The 17,514-nt window shown below is 44.0% G+C and overlaps 2 protein-coding genes across 2 annotated transcripts; both read right to left on the reverse strand.

Moving 5' to 3' along the window:
* Positions 1 to 1,261: 1,261 nt before the first annotated feature.
* Positions 1,262 to 3,506, reverse strand: LOC133632551 (gastrula zinc finger protein XlCGF17.1-like). Its single transcript, XM_062025023.1, has one exon. It carries the CDS (start codon positions 3,188 to 3,190, stop codon positions 2,207 to 2,209), a length of 984 nt encoding a protein of 327 aa, XP_061881007.1. The 5' UTR covers positions 3,191 to 3,506; the 3' UTR covers positions 1,262 to 2,206.
* A 5,638-nt stretch (positions 3,507 to 9,144) lies between these two features.
* On the reverse strand, positions 9,145 to 12,826 carry LOC133632550 (gastrula zinc finger protein XlCGF17.1-like). Its single transcript, XM_062025022.1, has one exon. It carries the CDS (start codon positions 12,508 to 12,510, stop codon positions 11,527 to 11,529), a length of 984 nt encoding a protein of 327 aa, XP_061881006.1. The 5' UTR covers positions 12,511 to 12,826; the 3' UTR covers positions 9,145 to 11,526.
* Positions 12,827 to 17,514: the final 4,688 nt, after the last annotated feature.

Below are 17,514 nucleotides of genomic sequence, written 5' to 3' on the forward strand. Positions count from 1 at the left end.
GCATAAAAGTTCATAAGAAGGCTATATTTAAGTTACTATGGTTAAAAATGTAATTTCATGCCTTTTTGTTAAGTTTGAGGGCATACTTTTATTTTGAAGTGTCTCGTTTGGTCTGTCGTCTGATGTAAGGAAGCTACTTCCGGGTATGAGAAAACATTTTTGATGCCATGTGAAGGCAGAAAGAGAGAGACTGACTGTCACAAAGACTAAAAAGTGTCACAAGGACTCTAAGCGTTTGGGCTATAAGAGCCTGAAGATCACAATTTCCTCCTAAAAGAAGCATGCAGGCCAACGAGGTATTTGTTTGTCATTTCTGCTGGTATCTACTTAGGTAAAATGTTTGATCCACATGCTGTGCATGTTGTTATTTTTACGTTTATAACGTGCTTTATTTTATTTCAGTTTTCACGGTGAATTTGAAGGGAAAGGAAGCCTTCAAATAAATCAGTTCAAGAAAGCCATTGTGTCTGTGCTATTTGGAGGGAGTTAAACTAATCACTCACGAGCAGAAAGCCCTCATCACACTGCTAATCAATAACTACCATCTTAGGCCCTTAACATCACTAATCGCCAGTTAACAGCTATCATGCTAAATGTCAACTATCTTAAATGCTAACATGAAAACAAGACACATTAACGTCTTTCCCCATTACAAACATCATTACACAATCTAAACTTATATAAACACATTACTGTCTGAGCATATAAGATATTCAATTGTGTTACATCACAATTTATTATATTGAAATTAGCCATGTGATTAAGATGGGCACGGTCTGACCAATCACAAGTCAGTAGGAGCTGCTTTGTTCTCGTGTTTGGAGAAAGCGGAAGAGCGATTGTCAGCCTGACATTGATGTGTCTCTGAGAACTGAACACATTTTTATAACTTATAACAAAATGTGTTTATACAGTAACCTGCTCACATGAGTCACATTACAGCAGGGGTGTCACACTCATTTTAGCTCAGGGGCCACATGGAGGAAAATCTATTTCCACGTGGGCGGGACGGGTAAAATCATGGCATGATAAGAATAGGACTACGGCAACTTCAGATTATTTTCTTTGTTTTACTTTGGCCCAAAATAGAACAAGCACATTCTGAAAATGTACATATCACAAATAATCCTCTTGACAAACACTTCAAGTTCGTTAAAAATGTAGAGGGAAAAAAATGGTGCATTTTCAAAAACACCTTGAAGAACACAATGCACTTAGACTTAATCTCAGTGTTTCTACAAAGCAATTAAACAAACTGAGGTAGAAACTATTCAAGAGTGTTGAGTTACTTCCTGTCTTCTAGACATAATGTGTATTGATAGAAAAATAAAAGCTGTGCAATGTGTGAACAATTTCAACAAAGCACAAATAAAAAGTTAAAAGACTGACAGTATTGCAGTAAATCACACACTGTTCACTTTCTTTACATTTGCACAGAAGACAATCATTTTCACAGAACTATATCAGTGTGCAGTGTCTCATGCTGCATTTTAAGTGGGGTTACTGATTGCTTATTTTACTCCTGTTTTACGTTGGGTGGAGGAGGAGGAGTCACAGCCCCGCTTTACCGTGTACCTCTTGCTTGGTATACTTGCTCGCCCCGGTATAGACTATTTGCTTGCCTAACAGAATTACTATTGCGACATCCAGTGGACACATTTAGAACAGCAGTTTCTTTCATTAAAAAATACAGCTGAATTTTACACTTTGCAAACTCATCTCGCGGGCCAAATTGCATCTGTTATGCCCGAATGTCGAGGGAGGTGGGTGTTGGGTTGTGGGTGTTGGGGGTTAATTGTTCATATGTCTCTGATTTGCACATCAATCAGTCTGAGGAGTAAAAGTTGGCACTTGGTTATGCAAACAGTTACCCAGCATCACAATGTCAGTTTTGATACATCTCAACTTTGCCGGGAAAAAGGGTGTAGTGCAGGTTTTTGAGCGTGCACAAACTTGACACATGAGGCCCCAGGTCCCTGGACTGAAGAAGGAGTAACCAAGCACTTGAAGCATCATCTATCTTACTGTTCAGGAAGGTTTCAGATACAGAGAAGACATGGGGTCATGAGTGGATAAGATTATGCTCCAAATAATCCAAGTTTGTATGAATACCTCAGATATTTGTGAAAGAAGCAGTGAGGAGGTCCTGGGTAGGGTGGATGTCACCACATATGAGCAACATACCACAAACTAAACAGCTAATTGGTTATTTTCCCTTGTGTGTTCTTGTGTGTTTTACTGCGTCTGCTTTATGTTGGAACCTTTTACAGCACACTGAACAACTAAATGATTTTTCTCCAGCGTGTGTTCTCATGTGTCGCCACAAAGAGCCGTTATGAGAAAAGCTTGTACCACAAACTGAACAATTTAATGGTTTTACTCCAGTGTGTGTTCTCATGTGCTCAGTCAAATTGCTCTTAACAGAAAAGCTTTTGCCACAAACTGAACAATTAAATGTTTTTTCACCTATGTGTGTTCTCATGTGTTCAGTCAAATTACTCTTAACAGAAAAGCTTTTGCAACAAACTGAACAATTAAATGGTTTTTCACCTGTGTGTGTTCTCATGTGTTCAGTCAAATTACTCTTAACAGAAAAGCTTTTGCCACAAACTGAACAATTACATGTTTTTTCTCCTGTGTGTGTTCTCATGTGTTGACTCAGATTGCTATTTTGAGAAAAGCTGTTGCCACAAACTGAACAATGAAATGGTTTTTCACCTGTGTGTGTTCTCATGTGTTTAATCAAATAGCTATTTTGAGAAAAGCTTTTGCCACAAACTGAACATGTACATGGTTTTTCTCCTGTGTGTGTTCTCATGTGTCGAGTCAAACAGCTATTTTGAGAAAATCTTTTGCCACAAACTGAACAATTAAATGGTTTTTCACCTGTGTGTGTTCTCATGTGTTTAGTCAAATTGCTCTTAACAGAAAAGCTTTTGCCACACATTGAACACTTATATGGTTTTTCTCCTGTGTGTGTTCTCATGTGTTCAGTCAAAATGCTATTTTGAGAAAAGCTTTTGCCACAAACTGAACAAATAAATGTTTTTTCTCCTGTGTGTGTTCTCATGTGTCGAGTCAAACTGCTCTTTTTAGTAAAACTTTCAGCACAAACTGAACAGCTCAAACATGTTTTACCTCTCTTCTTTGTAGAGCATTCAGAGTGTTTGTTGTCAGTGTGAGTCCTCATATCACCTTCACAGTCTGTATCGCTGCTCAAAGGTTCTTCAACCTCGTCTTCAGCCTCACTATCTGATAGTGGAGCTAAGAGGTTGTCTACTTGTGGTTTCTCTTCATCATCTTCAGTCTTCACAGAGAGAATACTCAGTGGAAACTTGGTGTAATCAGCTTCCTCTCGTCCTAGAAGACACTCTCCCTCCTGAGTGATGCAGAGTTCCTCCTCTTCCTTTTTAATGCAGGGTGGTTGTGGAGTCTCCTGCTTCAAAGTGGAGCTCCCCCCTAACTGAGGGGAAACTTCTTCTGGATTACCGATCAGCTGCTGGACGTCTGCAAGACACAAACACACTTTCTTCTATGTACTGTATGTGTGTGTAGTAGGGTTGTACAGTATACTGCTACTAATAAAGTATTGTGGTACTAATCAATTGAAATCGGTACTATACCACCTTTGAAAAAAAACGGTACCGTTCTTTCATCTGAATGCCGCTGTGCGTCGGTGACTACCTCCAGGGCCCATGTTTTGTCGGGGGTAACACTGGGTCCATAAAGCTCCGCTCTTTGGTCGGAAGGACGAGACCGTCGACTAGTTACAACTTGCTCACTTAATTTATTATTTCCACAGGCCACAACCGGACATCCACCATGCTATTAACACTCCTGCACATGCTACCACTACCTCTCCTTACTCGCCCGCTCACTCACTGACGTCACTCAGACAACACGTTGACATTCTCACAAACACACATACTACTCTCATAAGTTAACCAGCTCCCCTGCTGTGCACATGTAGATACGTAGAACTTGATGCCAAATATTAGCACAGTTAAAACTGCCCAATTAGCAGTCAACTAATGCAAGTGAAATGACTACATTTTGTAACAAATTCCTACCATTTGTGTTTTGTCTTTAATAAATGTGTTTTACCTGCTACACGGCTTATCTGTGTACATTTATCCATAGTTTTGTTTATAGTACTTAAGTAATAATTGTATTTTTCTTAAAGCACAGACCAGGAGTGGCAACCATAAATCACGAATAATTGAAAATAATGTCAGTAAAACTTTGTTCTATTCTAATCTAATCCTTGATTATAGCAGACTATATGTAATATGGAAAATTGTAAATTGTTATTTGAGTGCAACAAGAAAAGTCCAATGTGTTTAATGCCTTTTAATTTATACTTTAAACTTGTAAAATTATTATTTGACTAAGTTTCTGCTTACAGTCAAAGCTTTCTCCTCCTTCTACATGTACAGACGCTTGTGGAATTCACACATGGATACCTTAAGAAAAAGCGATTGCAGCTATTTAGGATACAACACTTCTCAAACGGCAAGAGAACATTGGAATGTCCAGGTCAGCTGTGATTCTGCTTACCGAACAACTTTGTCCATTTGTCGAAGGAGAGTCAACGAGAATGCGAGCTCCCATGGATGTGATAAAAAAAAGGTAGCGTCGAGGGAAGACTACGGAAAACGGCGAATGCTTTTTTTGGATACACTCGAGGTAGTACTGGAAAGTGCTCCCCCGGGTGATTCCCTTGTCCTACTGGGAGACTTCAACGTTCATGTTGGCAACGACAGTGAAAACTGGGGAGGCGTGATTGGGAAGAATGGCCGTCCGGATCTGAACCCGAGTGGTGTTTTGTTATTAGACTTTTGTGCCCGTCACAGATTGTCCATAACAAACACCATGTTCATACATAAGGGTGTCCATATGTGCACTTGGCACCAGGACACCCTAAGCCGCAGTTCCATGATCGACTTTGTAGTTGTGTCATCGGATTTACGGCCTCATGTTTTGGACACTCGGGTGAAGAGAGGGGCAGAGCTTTCTACCGATCACCACCTGGTGGTCAGTTGGCTGCGATGGTGGGGGAGGATGCCGGACAGACCTGGCAGGCCCAAACGCATTGTGAGGGTCTGCTGGGAACGTCTGGCAGAGTCTCCTGTCAGAGAGAGTTTCAATTCCCACCTCCGGAAGAACTTTGAACATGTCACGAGGGAGGTGCTGGACATTGAGTCCTAGTGGATCATGTTCCGCACCTCTATTGCCGAGGCGGCTGATTGGAGCTGTGGCCGCAAGGTAGTTGGTACCTGTCATGGCGGTAATCCTAGAACCCGTTGGTGGACACCGGCGGTGACGCATGCCGTCAAGCTGAAGAAGGAGTCCTATCGGGTTCTTTTGGCTCATAGGACTCCGGAGGCAGCGGACAGGTACCGACAGGCCAAGCGGTGTGCGGCTTCAGCGGTCGCAGAGGCAAAATCTCGGACATGGGAGGAGTTCGGGGAAGCCATGGGAAAACGACTTCCGGACGGCTTCGAAGCGATCTGGACCACCAGCCGCAGCCTCAGGAAGGGTAAGCAGTGCACTGTCAACACTGTGTATGGTGAGGATGGTGTTCTGCTGACTTAGACTGCGGATGTTGTGGACCGGTGGAGGGAATACTTCGAAGAACTCCTCAATCCCACCAACACGTCTTCCTATGAGAAAGCAGTGCCTGGGGAATCTGTGGTGGGCTCTCCTATTTCTGGGGCTGCTGAGGTAGTTAAAAAGCTCCTCGGTGGCAAGGCCCCGGGTAGATAAGATCCGCCCGGAGTTCCTTAAGGCTCTGGATGCTGTGGGGCTGTCTTGGTTGACAAGACTCTGCAGCATCGCGTGGACATGTGTGTGTGAATGGGTGAATGTGGAAATAGTGTCAAAGCGCTTTGAGTTCCTTAAAAAAAAAAGGTAGAAAAGCGCTATACAAGTACAACCCATTTACCATTTACATCTGGGCCGGTACCTCTGGATTGGCAGACCGGGGTGGTGGTTCCTCTCTTCAAGAAGGGGAACCGAAGGGTGTGTCCCAACTAACTAGCCTTCCCAGTAAGGTCTATTCAGTTGTACTGGAGAGGAGGCTACGCCGGATAGTCGAACCTCGGATTCAGTGTGGTTTTTGTCCTGGTCGTGCAACTGTGGACCAGCTCTATACTCTCGGCAGGGTCCTTGAGGGTGCAAGGGAGTTTGCCCAACCAGTCTACATGTGCTTTGTGGACTTGGAGAAGGCATTCAACCGTGTCCCTCGGGAAGTCCTGTGGGGAGTGCTCAGAGAGTATGGGGTATCGGACTGTCTGATTGTGGTGGTCCGCTCCCTGTGCGATCAGTGTCAGAGCTTGGTCCGCATTGCCGGCAGTAAGTCGGACACGTTTCCAGTGAGGGTTCGACTCCGCCAAGGCTGCCCTTTGTCACCCATTCTGTTCATCACTTTTATGGACAGAATTTCTAGGCGCAGTCAAGGCGTTGAGGCGATCCGGTTTGGTGGCTGCAGGATTAGATCTCTGCTTTTTGCAGATGATGTGGTCCTGATGGCTTCATCTGGCCAGGATCTTCAGCTCTCACTGGATCGGTTTGCAGCCGAGTGTGAAGCGACTGGGATGAAAGTCTGAGTCCATGGTTGTTGCCCGGAAAAGGGTGGAGTGCCATCTCCGGGTTGGGGAGGAGACCCTGTCCCAAGTGGAAGAGTTCAAGTACCTCGGAGTCTTGTTCACGAGTGAGGGAAGAGTGGATCGTGAGATCGACAGGCGGATCGGTGCGGCGTCTTCAGTAATGCGGACGCTGTATTGATCCGTTGTGGTGAAGGAGCTGAGATGGAAGTCAAAGCTCTCAATTTACCGGTCGATCTACGTTCCCATCCTCACCTATGGTCATGAGTTTTGGGTTACGACCGAAAGGACAAGATCACGGCTACAAGCGGCCGAAATGAGTTTCCTCAGCCGGGTGGCGGGTCTCTCCCTTAGAGATAGGGTGAGAAGCTCTGTCATCCGGGAGGAGCTCAAAGTAAAGCCGCTGCTCCACCACTTGGAGAGGAGCCAGATGAGGTGGTTCGGGCATCTGGTCAGGATGCCACCCGAACGTCTCCCTAAGGAGGTGTTTAGGGCACGTTCAACCGGTAGGAGGCCACGGGGAAGACCTAGGAGACGTTGTGAAGACAATGTCACTCGGCTGGCCTGGAAACGCCTCGGGATCCCCCGGGAAGAGCTGGTCGAAATGGCTGGGGAGAGGGAAGCCTGGGCTTCCCTGCTTAGGCTGCTGCCCCCGCGACCCGACCTCGGATAAGCGGAAGAAGATGGATGGATGAAGCTCAGGTGTGATTCACTACAATAAGGCCCCACAGCACACTGGATTCCAGTTCATTGAAATACCACAACACTGGATATTGTTCAGATAAGTTACATGTAAGAACTTGCACACAAAGCAACACTGGAGATGGCTATGATGTGCGCATTTTCCGCGCATGCGTATTAGGTCGCGTTGCGTCGGTGGACGGAGGGGGTCTTAAACGACCATTGTGTGTGTGTGGACAAGGATAAGGTTAGGTGGGATATACCCTGGATAACCTTAGCTGGCTTAGTGTAGAAGGGGCCTTAGAGATAGTGGCTGTTATGTCCACTCAAAAATCCATCGAATAACTTGATGGACTCCATGAATAACTTAGCTTAGTAATAATGCTCGCTAACTTTTGTATTAGTGTCATTTGCCAAACATAGGAAAGAGGAACTCTTCTGTTTTTATTAAAAATTTCAGACATCGACCAAACAACTGTAGGCTAGTCTTCAAAACACGCTGCTAACGAGTCGTTGCTCGCGACTTGAACACGTCCATTCTTTTATGTTACTTGACGACACGACAAACTGTACAGAGACTTTGTTAAATGTGACTGAATACTCACCTCACCTCAAAACCACGACATGATGAATATAAAAACACACCAAACGAGCCTAACAGAGTTGTTGTTTTGCTGTTAGTTTCTAAATTTGACTTTTGCATTCTTTCATCTCCTCTGATGTGAACTCCACTGCCTTCTTCAAGCTAACAATCATGGCGGCTCTTTCTTTACATTCTTCAACAAGGTCGGCTAATTTCGACTTTAAGGGCTTGAAATTCAAATAATTTTGAAATGACAAAACTTCAAGTCACTCACCTTCATCTTTCGTCTTTATCTCCGTTGGTGATTTGCTGGAAGTTGGTGGCGCTGATTCTCTTTCATGTTCTCTTTTAGCGGACGTCGCCATCTTAGCATAGCAGTAGTCGTCCATCTTCTATCACGTCTTCAATCTTCACTTCAGATATCGCTCCAAACTCAATGCACGTTTCGTGGCTTTGGAAAATACCAATTGAGATATTTGTTGCTATATTTGCTGTGAATCATATGACTTTAAGATCGTGAATTCGAAGAATCTCCGAACAACCATAGCATGCGGTCTTTGTCTTTTTGCTTGGCTTCAAGTACATTTGCGCATGCGCTAGAATACAGACACTTCCGTTTCCTACTCCACAACAGTTTTTTTTTCTTCAAAATAAAGGCATTTTAATCTTGTTTTAAAACAATGGTTGGCAAAAGTATCTAACATTAAATAATCTGCAACTACTGTTTGAAAATAAAAAAAATATATATACAAGCACGTGCACAGACTTTTGTGATGGCTGTTGTTCAAACCAGAAAAAGGGCAAACATTGAAGAAAAAAAATCATACATTTTAAATACTACAAAAAACACAGAAATATTTTTCAACCCACTCCGTTGTTTTAGTTAAAAACCTTTAGAAAGTCAAATCATTACTCTGAATAAAGAAGAAAAGCACTAAGAGTGTAGATCTCCACCAGGACCAATCCTATTGTTCACATGCTACTAAATTGTGTGCCATCTCATGTGTATCGTGTGCTGCTATGACAATAAACTTCCATGAATCCTGTAAAACACCAGACAGTTAGTAATATGGTTTCACATAAAAATGTTGGTGAAACTGCTAATTTCTACCTAGCGATAGGTGGCTCTAACTGTAGTGCTAATCACTCACAAGCAGAAAGCCCTCATTGATTGATTGATTGAGACTTTTATTAGTAGGTTGCACAGTACAGTACATATTCCGTACAATTGACCACTAAATGGTAACACCCGAATAAGTTTTTCAACTTGTTTAAGTCGGGGTCCACTTAAATTGATTCATGATACAGATATATACTATCATATATACTATCATCATAATACAGTCATCACACAAGATAATCACATTGAATTATTTACATTATTTACAATCAGGGGTGTGGAGGGGGTGGGGGGTAGGATATGGACAGCAAGTAGTGGACATATAGAGAGAGAGAGAGAGAAAGAGAGCGAGAGAGCGCGAGAGAGAGAGAGAGAGAGAGAGATCAGAAGGCATAAGAAAAGTATCTGCATTTGATTGTTTACATTTGATTATTAGCAATCCGGGGAGGGTGTTAGTTTAGGGTTGTAGCTGCCTGGAGGTGAACTTTTATTGCGGTTTTGAAGGAGGATAGAGATGCCCTTTCTTTTATACCTGTTGGGAGCGCATTCCACATTGATGTGGCATAGAAAGAGAATGAGTTAAGACCTTTGTTAGTTCGGAATCTGGGTTTAACGTAGTTAGTGGAGCTCCCCCTGGTGTTGTGGTTATGGCGGTCATTTACGTTAAGGAAGTAGTTTGACATGTACTTCGGTATCAGGGAGGTGTAGTGGATTTTATAGACTAGGCTCAGTGCAAGTTGTTTAACTCTGTCCTCCACCTTGAGCCAGCCCACTTTAGAGAAGTGGGTAGGAGTGAGGTGGGATCTGGGGTGGAGGTCTAGAAGTACTGCTAATCAATAACTACCATCTTAGGCACTTAACATCACTAATCGCCAGTTAACAGCTATCATGCTAAATGTCAACTATCTTAAATACAAACATGAAAACAAGACACATTAACGTCTTTCCCCATTACAAACATCATTACACAATCTAAACTTATATAAACACATTACTGTCTGAGCATATAAGATATTCAATTGTGTTACATCACAATTTATTATATTGAAATTAGCCATGTGATTAAGATGGGCACGGTCTGACCAATCACAAGTCAGTAGGAGCTGCTTTGTTCTCGTGTTTGGAGAAAGCGGAAGAGCGATTGTCAGCCTGACATTGATGTGTCTCTGAGAACTGAACACATTTTTATAACTTATAACAAAATGTGTTTATACAGTAACCTGCTCACATGAGTCACATTACAGCAGGGGTGTCAAACTCATTTTAGCTCAGGGGCCGCATGGAGGAAAATCTATTTCCATGTGGGCGGGACGGGTGAAATCATGGCATGATAACTTAAAAATACGACTATAACCACATCAGATTGTTTTCTTTATTTTACTTAGAAAAATGGTGCATTTTCAAAAACACCTTGAAGAACACAATGAACTTAGACTTAATCTCGGTGTTTCTATTAAACTTTAAGTCACAACCCATCTAGGATTGAACAAAAAATAAAATAAAAGCATGAATAAAAACTATTCTATGTATCAACTACCTCATTTGTCATTTCCACATATTAATCCTGTGCTAACTCAACAAACCATACAAACTGAGGTAGAAACTATTCAAGAGTGTTGAGTTACTTCCTGTCTTCTAGACATAATGTGTATTGATAGAAAAATAAAAGCAGTGCAATGTGTGAACAATTTCCACAAAGCACAAATAAAAAGTGAAAAGACTGACAGTATTGCAGTAAATCACACACTGTTCACTTTCTTTACATTTGCACAGAAGACAATCATTTTCACAGAACTATATCAGTGTGCAGTGTCTCATGCTGCATTTTAAGTGGGTTACTGATTGCTTATTTTACTCTTGTTTTACGTTGGGTGGAGGGGGAGGAGTCACAGCCCCGCTTTACCGTGTACCTCTTGCTTGGTATACTTGCTCGCCCCGGTATAAACTATTTGCTTGCCTAACAGAATAGCTATTGTGACATCCAGTGGACACATTTAGAACAGCAGTTTCTTTCATTAAAAAATGCAGCTGAATTTTACACTTTGCAAACTCATCTTGTGGGCCGGATTGAACCTGTTATGCCCGAATGTCGAAGGAGGTGGGTGTTGGGTTGTGGGTGTTGGGGGTTAATTGTTCATATGTCTCTGATTTGCACATCAATCAGTCTGAGGAGTAAAAGTTGGCACTTGGTTATGCAAACAGTTACCCAGCATCCCAACGTCAGTTTTGATACATCTCAACTTTGCAGTGAAAAAGGGTGTAGTGCAGGTTTTTGAGCGTGCACAAACTTGACACATGAGGCCCCAGGTCCCTGGACTGAAGAAGGAGTAACCAAGCACTTGAAGCATCATCTATCTTACTGTTCAGGAAGGTTTCAGATACAGAGAAGACATGGGGTCATGAGTAGATAAGATTATGCTCCAAATAATCCAAGTTTGTATACCTCAGATATTTGTGAAAGAAGCAGTGAGGAGGTCCTGGGTAGGGTGGATGTCACCACATATGAGCAACATACCACAAACTAAACAGCTAATTGGTTATTTTCCCTTGTGTGTTCTTATGTGTTTCACTGCGTCTGCTTTATGTTGGAACCTTTTACAGCACACTGCACAACTAAATGATTTTTCTCCAGCGTGTGTTCTCATGTGTCGCCACAAAGAGCCGTTATGAGAAAAGCTTGTACCACAAACTGAACAATTTAATGGTTTTACTCCAGTGTGTGTTCTCATGTGCTCAGTCAAATTGCTCTTAACAGAAAAGCTTTTGCCACAAACTGAACAATTAAATGTTTTTTCACCTATGTGTGTTCTCATGTGTTCAGTCAAATTACTCTTAACAGAAAAGCTTTTGCAACAATATGAACAATTAAATGGTTTTTCACCTGTGTGTGTTCTCATGTGTTCAGTCAAATTACTCTTAACAGAAAAGCTTTTGCCACAAACTGAACAATTACATGTTTTTTCTCCTGTGTGTGTTCTCATGTGTTGAGTCAGATTACTATTTTCAGAAAAGCTGTTGCCACAAACTGAACAATTAAATGGTTTCTCACCTGTGTGTGTTCTCATGTGTTTAGTCAAGTAGCTATTTTGCCAAAAGCTTTTGCCACAAACTGAACAAGTACATGGTTTTTCTCCTGTGTGTGTTCTCATGTGTCGAGTCAAATAGCTATTTTGAGAAAAGCTTTTTCCACAAACTGAACAATTAAATGGTTTTTCACCTGTGTGTGTTCTCATGTGTTTAGCCAAATTGCTCTTAACAGAAAAGCTTTTGCCACACACTGAACACTCATATGGTTTTTCTCCTGTGTGTGTTCTCATGTGTTCAGTCAAAATGCTATTTTGAGAAAAGCTTTTGCCACAAACTGAACAAATAAATGTTTTTTCTCCTGTGTGTGTTCTCATGTGTTGAGTCAAACGGCTCTTTTTAGTAAAACTTTCAGCACAAACTGAGCAGCTCAAACATGTTTTACCTCTCTTCTTTGTAGAGCATTCAGAGTGTTTGTTGTCAGTGTGAGTCCTCATATCACCTTCACAGTCTGTATCGCTGCTCAAAGGTTCTTCAACCTCGTCTTCAGCCTCACTATCTGATAGTGGAGCTAAGAGGTTGTCTACTTGTGGTTTCTCTTCATCATCTTCAGTCTTCACAGAGAGAATACTCAGTGGAAACTTGGTGTAATCAGCTTCCTCTCGTCCTAGAAGACACTCTCCCTCCTGAGTGATGCAGAGTTCCTCCTCTTCCTTTTTAATGCAGGGTGGTTGTGGAGTCTCCTGCTTCAAAGTGGAGCTCCCCCCTAACTGAGGGGAAACTTCTTCTGGATTACCGATCAGCTGCTGGACGTCTGCAAGACACAAACAACGAAAGCACACTTTCTTCTATGTACTGTATGTGTGTGTAGTAGGGTTGTACAGTATACTGCTACTAATAAAGTATCGTGGTACTAATCAATTGAAATCGGTACTATACCACCTTTGAAAAAAACCGGTACCGTTCTTTCATCTGAATGCCGCTGTGACTGCCCAATTAGCAGTCAACTAATGCAAGTGAAATGACTACATTTTGTAACAAATTCCTACAATGTTTTGTCTTTAATAAATTTGTTTTACCTGCTACATGGCTTATCTGTGTACATTTATCCATAGTTTTGTTTTAAGTACTTAATTAATAATTGTATTTTTCTTAAAGCACCTACCAGGACTGGCAACCATAAATCATGAATAATGGAATACAATGTCAGTAAAACTTTGTTCTGTTCTAATCTAATCCTTGATTATAGCAGACTATATGTAATAAGGAAAATTGTAAATTGTTATTTGAGTGCAACAAGAAAAGTCCAATGTGTTTAATGCCTTTTAACTTATATTTTAACCTTGTAAAATTATTATTTGACTAAGTTTCTGCTTACAGTCAAAGCTTTCTCCTTCTTCTACATGTACAGACGCTTGTGGAATTCACACATGGATACCTTAAGAAAAAGCGATTGCAGCTATTTAGGATACAACACTTCTCAAACGGCAAGAGAACATTGGAATGTCCAGGTCAGCTGTGGTTCTACTTACCGAAAAACGTTGTCCATTTGTCGAAGGAGAGTCAACGAGAATGCGGGCTCCCATGGATGTGATAAAAAAAGGTAGCGTCGAGCGAAGACTACGGAAAACGGCGAATGCTTTTTTTGGATACACTCGAGGGAGTACTGGAAAGTGCTCCCCCGGGTGATTCCCTTGTCCTACTGGGAGACTTCAACGTTCATGTTGGCAACGACAGTGAAACCTGGAGAGGCGTGATTGGGAAGAATGGCCGTCCGGATTTGAACCAGAGTGGTGTTTTGTTATTAGACTTTTGTGCCCGTCACAGATTGTCCATAACAAACACCATGTTCAAACATAAGGGTGTCCATATGTGCACTTGGCACCAGGACACCCTAAGCCGCAGTTCCATGATCGACTTTGTAGTTGTGTCATCGGATTTACGGCCTCATGTTTTGGACACTCGGGTGAAGAGAGGGGCAGAGCTTTCTACCGATCACCACCTGGTGGTCAGTTGGCTGCGATGGTGGGGGAGGATGCCGGACAGACCTGGCAGGCCCAAACGCATTGTGAGGGTCTGCTGGGAACGTCTGGCAGAGTTTCCTGTCAGAGAGAGTTTCAATTCCCACCTCCGGAAGAACTTTGCACATGTCACGAGGGAGGTGCTGGACATTGAGTCCTAGTGGATCATGTTCCGCACCTCTATTGCCGAGGCGGCTGATTGGAGCTGTGGCCGCAAGGTAGTTGGTACCTGTCATGGCGGTAATCCTAGAACCCGTTGGTGGACACCGGCGGTGACGCATGCCGTCAAGCTGAAGAAGGAGTCCTATCGGGTTCTTTTGGCTCATAGGACTCCGGAGGCAGCGGACAGGTACCGACAGGCCAAGCGGTGTGCGGCTTCAGCGGTCGCAGAGGCAAAATCTCGGACATGGGAGGAGTTCGGGGAAGCCATGGGAAAACGACTTCCGGACGGCTTCGAAGCGATCTGGACCACCAGCCGCCGCCTCAGGAAGGGTAAGCAGTGCACTGTCAACACTGTGTATGGTGAGGATGGTGTTCTGCTGGCCTAGACTGCGGATGTTGTGGATCGGTGGAGGGAATACTTCGAAGAACTCCTCAATCCCACCAACACGTCTTCCTATGAGAAAGCAGTGCCTGGGGAATCTGTGGTGGGCTCTCCTATTTCTGGGGCTGAGGTTGCTGAGGTAGTTAAAAAGCTCCTCGGTGGCAAGGCCCCGGGTAGATAAGATCCGCCCGGAGTTCCTTAAGGCTCTGGATGCTGTGGGGCTGTCTTGGTTGACAAGACTCTGCAGCATCGCGTGGACATGTGTGTGTGTGTGTGTGTGTGTGTGTGTGTGTGTGTGTGTGTGTGTGTGTGTGTGTGTGTGTGTGTGTGTGTGTGTGTGTGTGTGTGTGTGTGTGTGTGAATGGGTGAATGTGGAAATAGTGTCAAAGCGCTTTGAGTTCCTTAAAAAAAAAAGGTAGAAAAGCGCTATACAAGTACAACCCATTTACCATTTACATCTGGGCCGGTACCTCTGGATTGGCAGACCGGGGTGGTGGTTCCTCTCTTCAAGAAGGGGAACCGAAGGGTGTGTTCCAACTATCGTGGGATCACACCCCTTAGCCTTCCCAGTAAGGTCTATTCAGTTGCACTGGAGAGGAGGCTACGCCGGATAGTCGAACCTCGGATTCAGGAGGAATAGTGTGGTTTTTGTCCTGGTCGTGGAACTGTGGACCAGCTCTATACTCTCGGCAGGGTCCTTGAGGGTGCATGGGAGTTTGCCCAACCATTCTACATGTGCTTTGTGGACTTGGAGAAGGCATTCGACCGTGTCCCTCGGGAAGTCCTGTGGGGAGTGCTCAGAGAAAATGGGGTATCGGACTATCTGATTGTGGCGGTCCGCTCCCTGTGCGATCAGTGTCAGAGTTTGGTCCGCATTGCCGGCAGTAAGTCGGACACGTTTCCAGTGAGGGTTGGACTCCGCCAAGGCTGCCCTTTGTCATCCATTCTGTTCATCACTTTTATGGACAGAATTTCTAGGCACAGTCAAGGCGTTGAGGGGATCCGGTTTGGTGGCTGCAGGATTAGATCTCTGCTTTTTGCAGATGATGTGGTCCTGATGGCTTCATCTGGCCAGGATCTTCACCTCTCACTGGATCGGTTTGCAACCGAGTGTGAAGCGACTGGGATGAGAATCAGCACCTACAATTCAGAGTCCATGGTTGTTGCCCGGAAAAGGGTGGAGTGCCATCTCCGGGTTGGAGAGGAGACCCTGCCCCAAGTGGAGGAGTTCAAGTACCTCGGAGTTTTGTTCACGAGTGAGGGAAGAGTGGATGGTGAGATCGACAGGCGAATCGGTGCGGCGTATTAAGTAATGCGGACGCTGTATTGATGTTGTGGTGAAGGAGCTGCGTTGGAAGGCAAAGCTCTCAATTTACCGGTCGATCTACGTTCCCATCCTCACCTATGGTCATGAGCTTTGGGTTACGACCGAAACGACAAGATCACGGGTACAAGCGGCCGAAATGAGTTTCCTCTGCCGGGGGGTGGGGCTCTCCCTTAGAGATAGGGTGAGAAGCTCTGCCTTCCGGGAGGAGCTCAAAGTAAAGCTGCTGCTCCACCACATGGAGAGGAGCCAGATGAGGTGGTTCGGGCATCTGGTCAGGATGCCACCCGAACGCCTCCCTAGGGAGGAGTTTAGGGCACGTCCAACCGGTAGGAGGCCACGGGGAAGACCCAGGACACGTTGGGAAGACTATGTCTCCCGGCTGGCCTGGGAACGCCTCGGGATCCCCCGGGAAGAGCTGGTCGAAGTGGCTGGGGATAGGGAAGTCTGGGCTTCCCTGCTTAGGCTGCTGCCCCCGCGACCCGACCTCGGATAAGCGGAAGAAGATGGATGGATGATGGCTCAGGTGTGATTCACTACAATAAGGCCCCACAGCACACTGGATTACAGTTAATTGAAATACCACAACACTGGATATTGTTCAGATAAGTTACATTTAAAGGCCTACTGAAAGCCACTACTAGCGACCACGCAGTCTGATAGTTTATATATCAATGATGAAATCTTAACATTGAAACACATGCCAATACGGCCGGGTTAACTTATAAAGTGCAATTTTAAAATTCCCGCCACACTTCCGGTTGAAAAACTCCTTTGGATATGATTTATGCGCGTGACGTCACAAAACCCACGGAAGTGGTTGGACCCCATCGGACCCGATACAAAAACCTCTTGTTTTCTTCGACAAAATTCCGCAGTATTCTGGACATCTGTGTTGGTGAATCTTTTGCAATTTGTTTAATGAACAATGGAGGCTGCAAAGAAGAACGTTGTAGGTGGGATCAATCGGTGTATTAGCGGCTAAGTACAATACTTACAGCAACACAACAAGGACTACTTACTACGCCTAGCCGATGCTTGCCGCCAAACCCACGGATGAAGTCCTTCGTCGCGCCGTTGATCGCTGGAACGCAGGTGAGCACGGCTGGTGATGGGAAGATGAGGGCTGGCTGGCGTAGGTGGAGCGCTAATGTTTTTATCATAGTTCTGTGAGGTCCGGTTGCTAAGTTGCTAAATTAGCCTTAGCGTCGTTAGCAACAGCATTGTTAAGCCTTACCAGGCTGAGAATTTTTAACCGTGTAGTTACATGTACATGGTTTAATAGTATTGTTGATCTTATGTCTATCCTTCCAGTCAGGGATTTATTTCTTTTGTTTCTATCTTCATTTGAGAACGATGCTATCACGTTAGCTCAGTAGCTAAGTGTGTCACCGATGTATTGTCGTGGAGATAAGTCACTTTAAATGTCCATTTCGCGTGCTCGACTCTCATTTTCAAGAGGATATAGTGTCCGAGGTGGTTTAAAATACAAATCCGTGATCCACAATAGAAAAAGGAGAGAGTGTGGAATCCAATGAGCCAGCTTGTACCTAAGTTACGGTCAGAGCGAAAAAAGATACGTCCTGCACTGCCTCTCTAGTCCTTCACTGTA

This window comes from Entelurus aequoreus, linkage group LG17, assembly GCF_033978785.1.
Source record: "Entelurus aequoreus isolate RoL-2023_Sb linkage group LG17, RoL_Eaeq_v1.1, whole genome shotgun sequence".
NCBI classification, from domain to species: domain Eukaryota; kingdom Metazoa; phylum Chordata; class Actinopteri; order Syngnathiformes; family Syngnathidae; genus Entelurus; species Entelurus aequoreus.

What these genes read in the sequence shown, in the direction of transcription:
- LOC133632551 (XM_062025023.1), bottom strand. Translation starts at nt 3,190, where the DNA reads ATGAGGACTCACACTGACAACAAACACTCTGAATGCTCTACAAAGAAG.
- LOC133632550 (XM_062025022.1), bottom strand. Translation starts at nt 12,510, where the DNA reads ATGAGGACTCACACTGACAACAAACACTCTGAATGCTCTACAAAGAAG.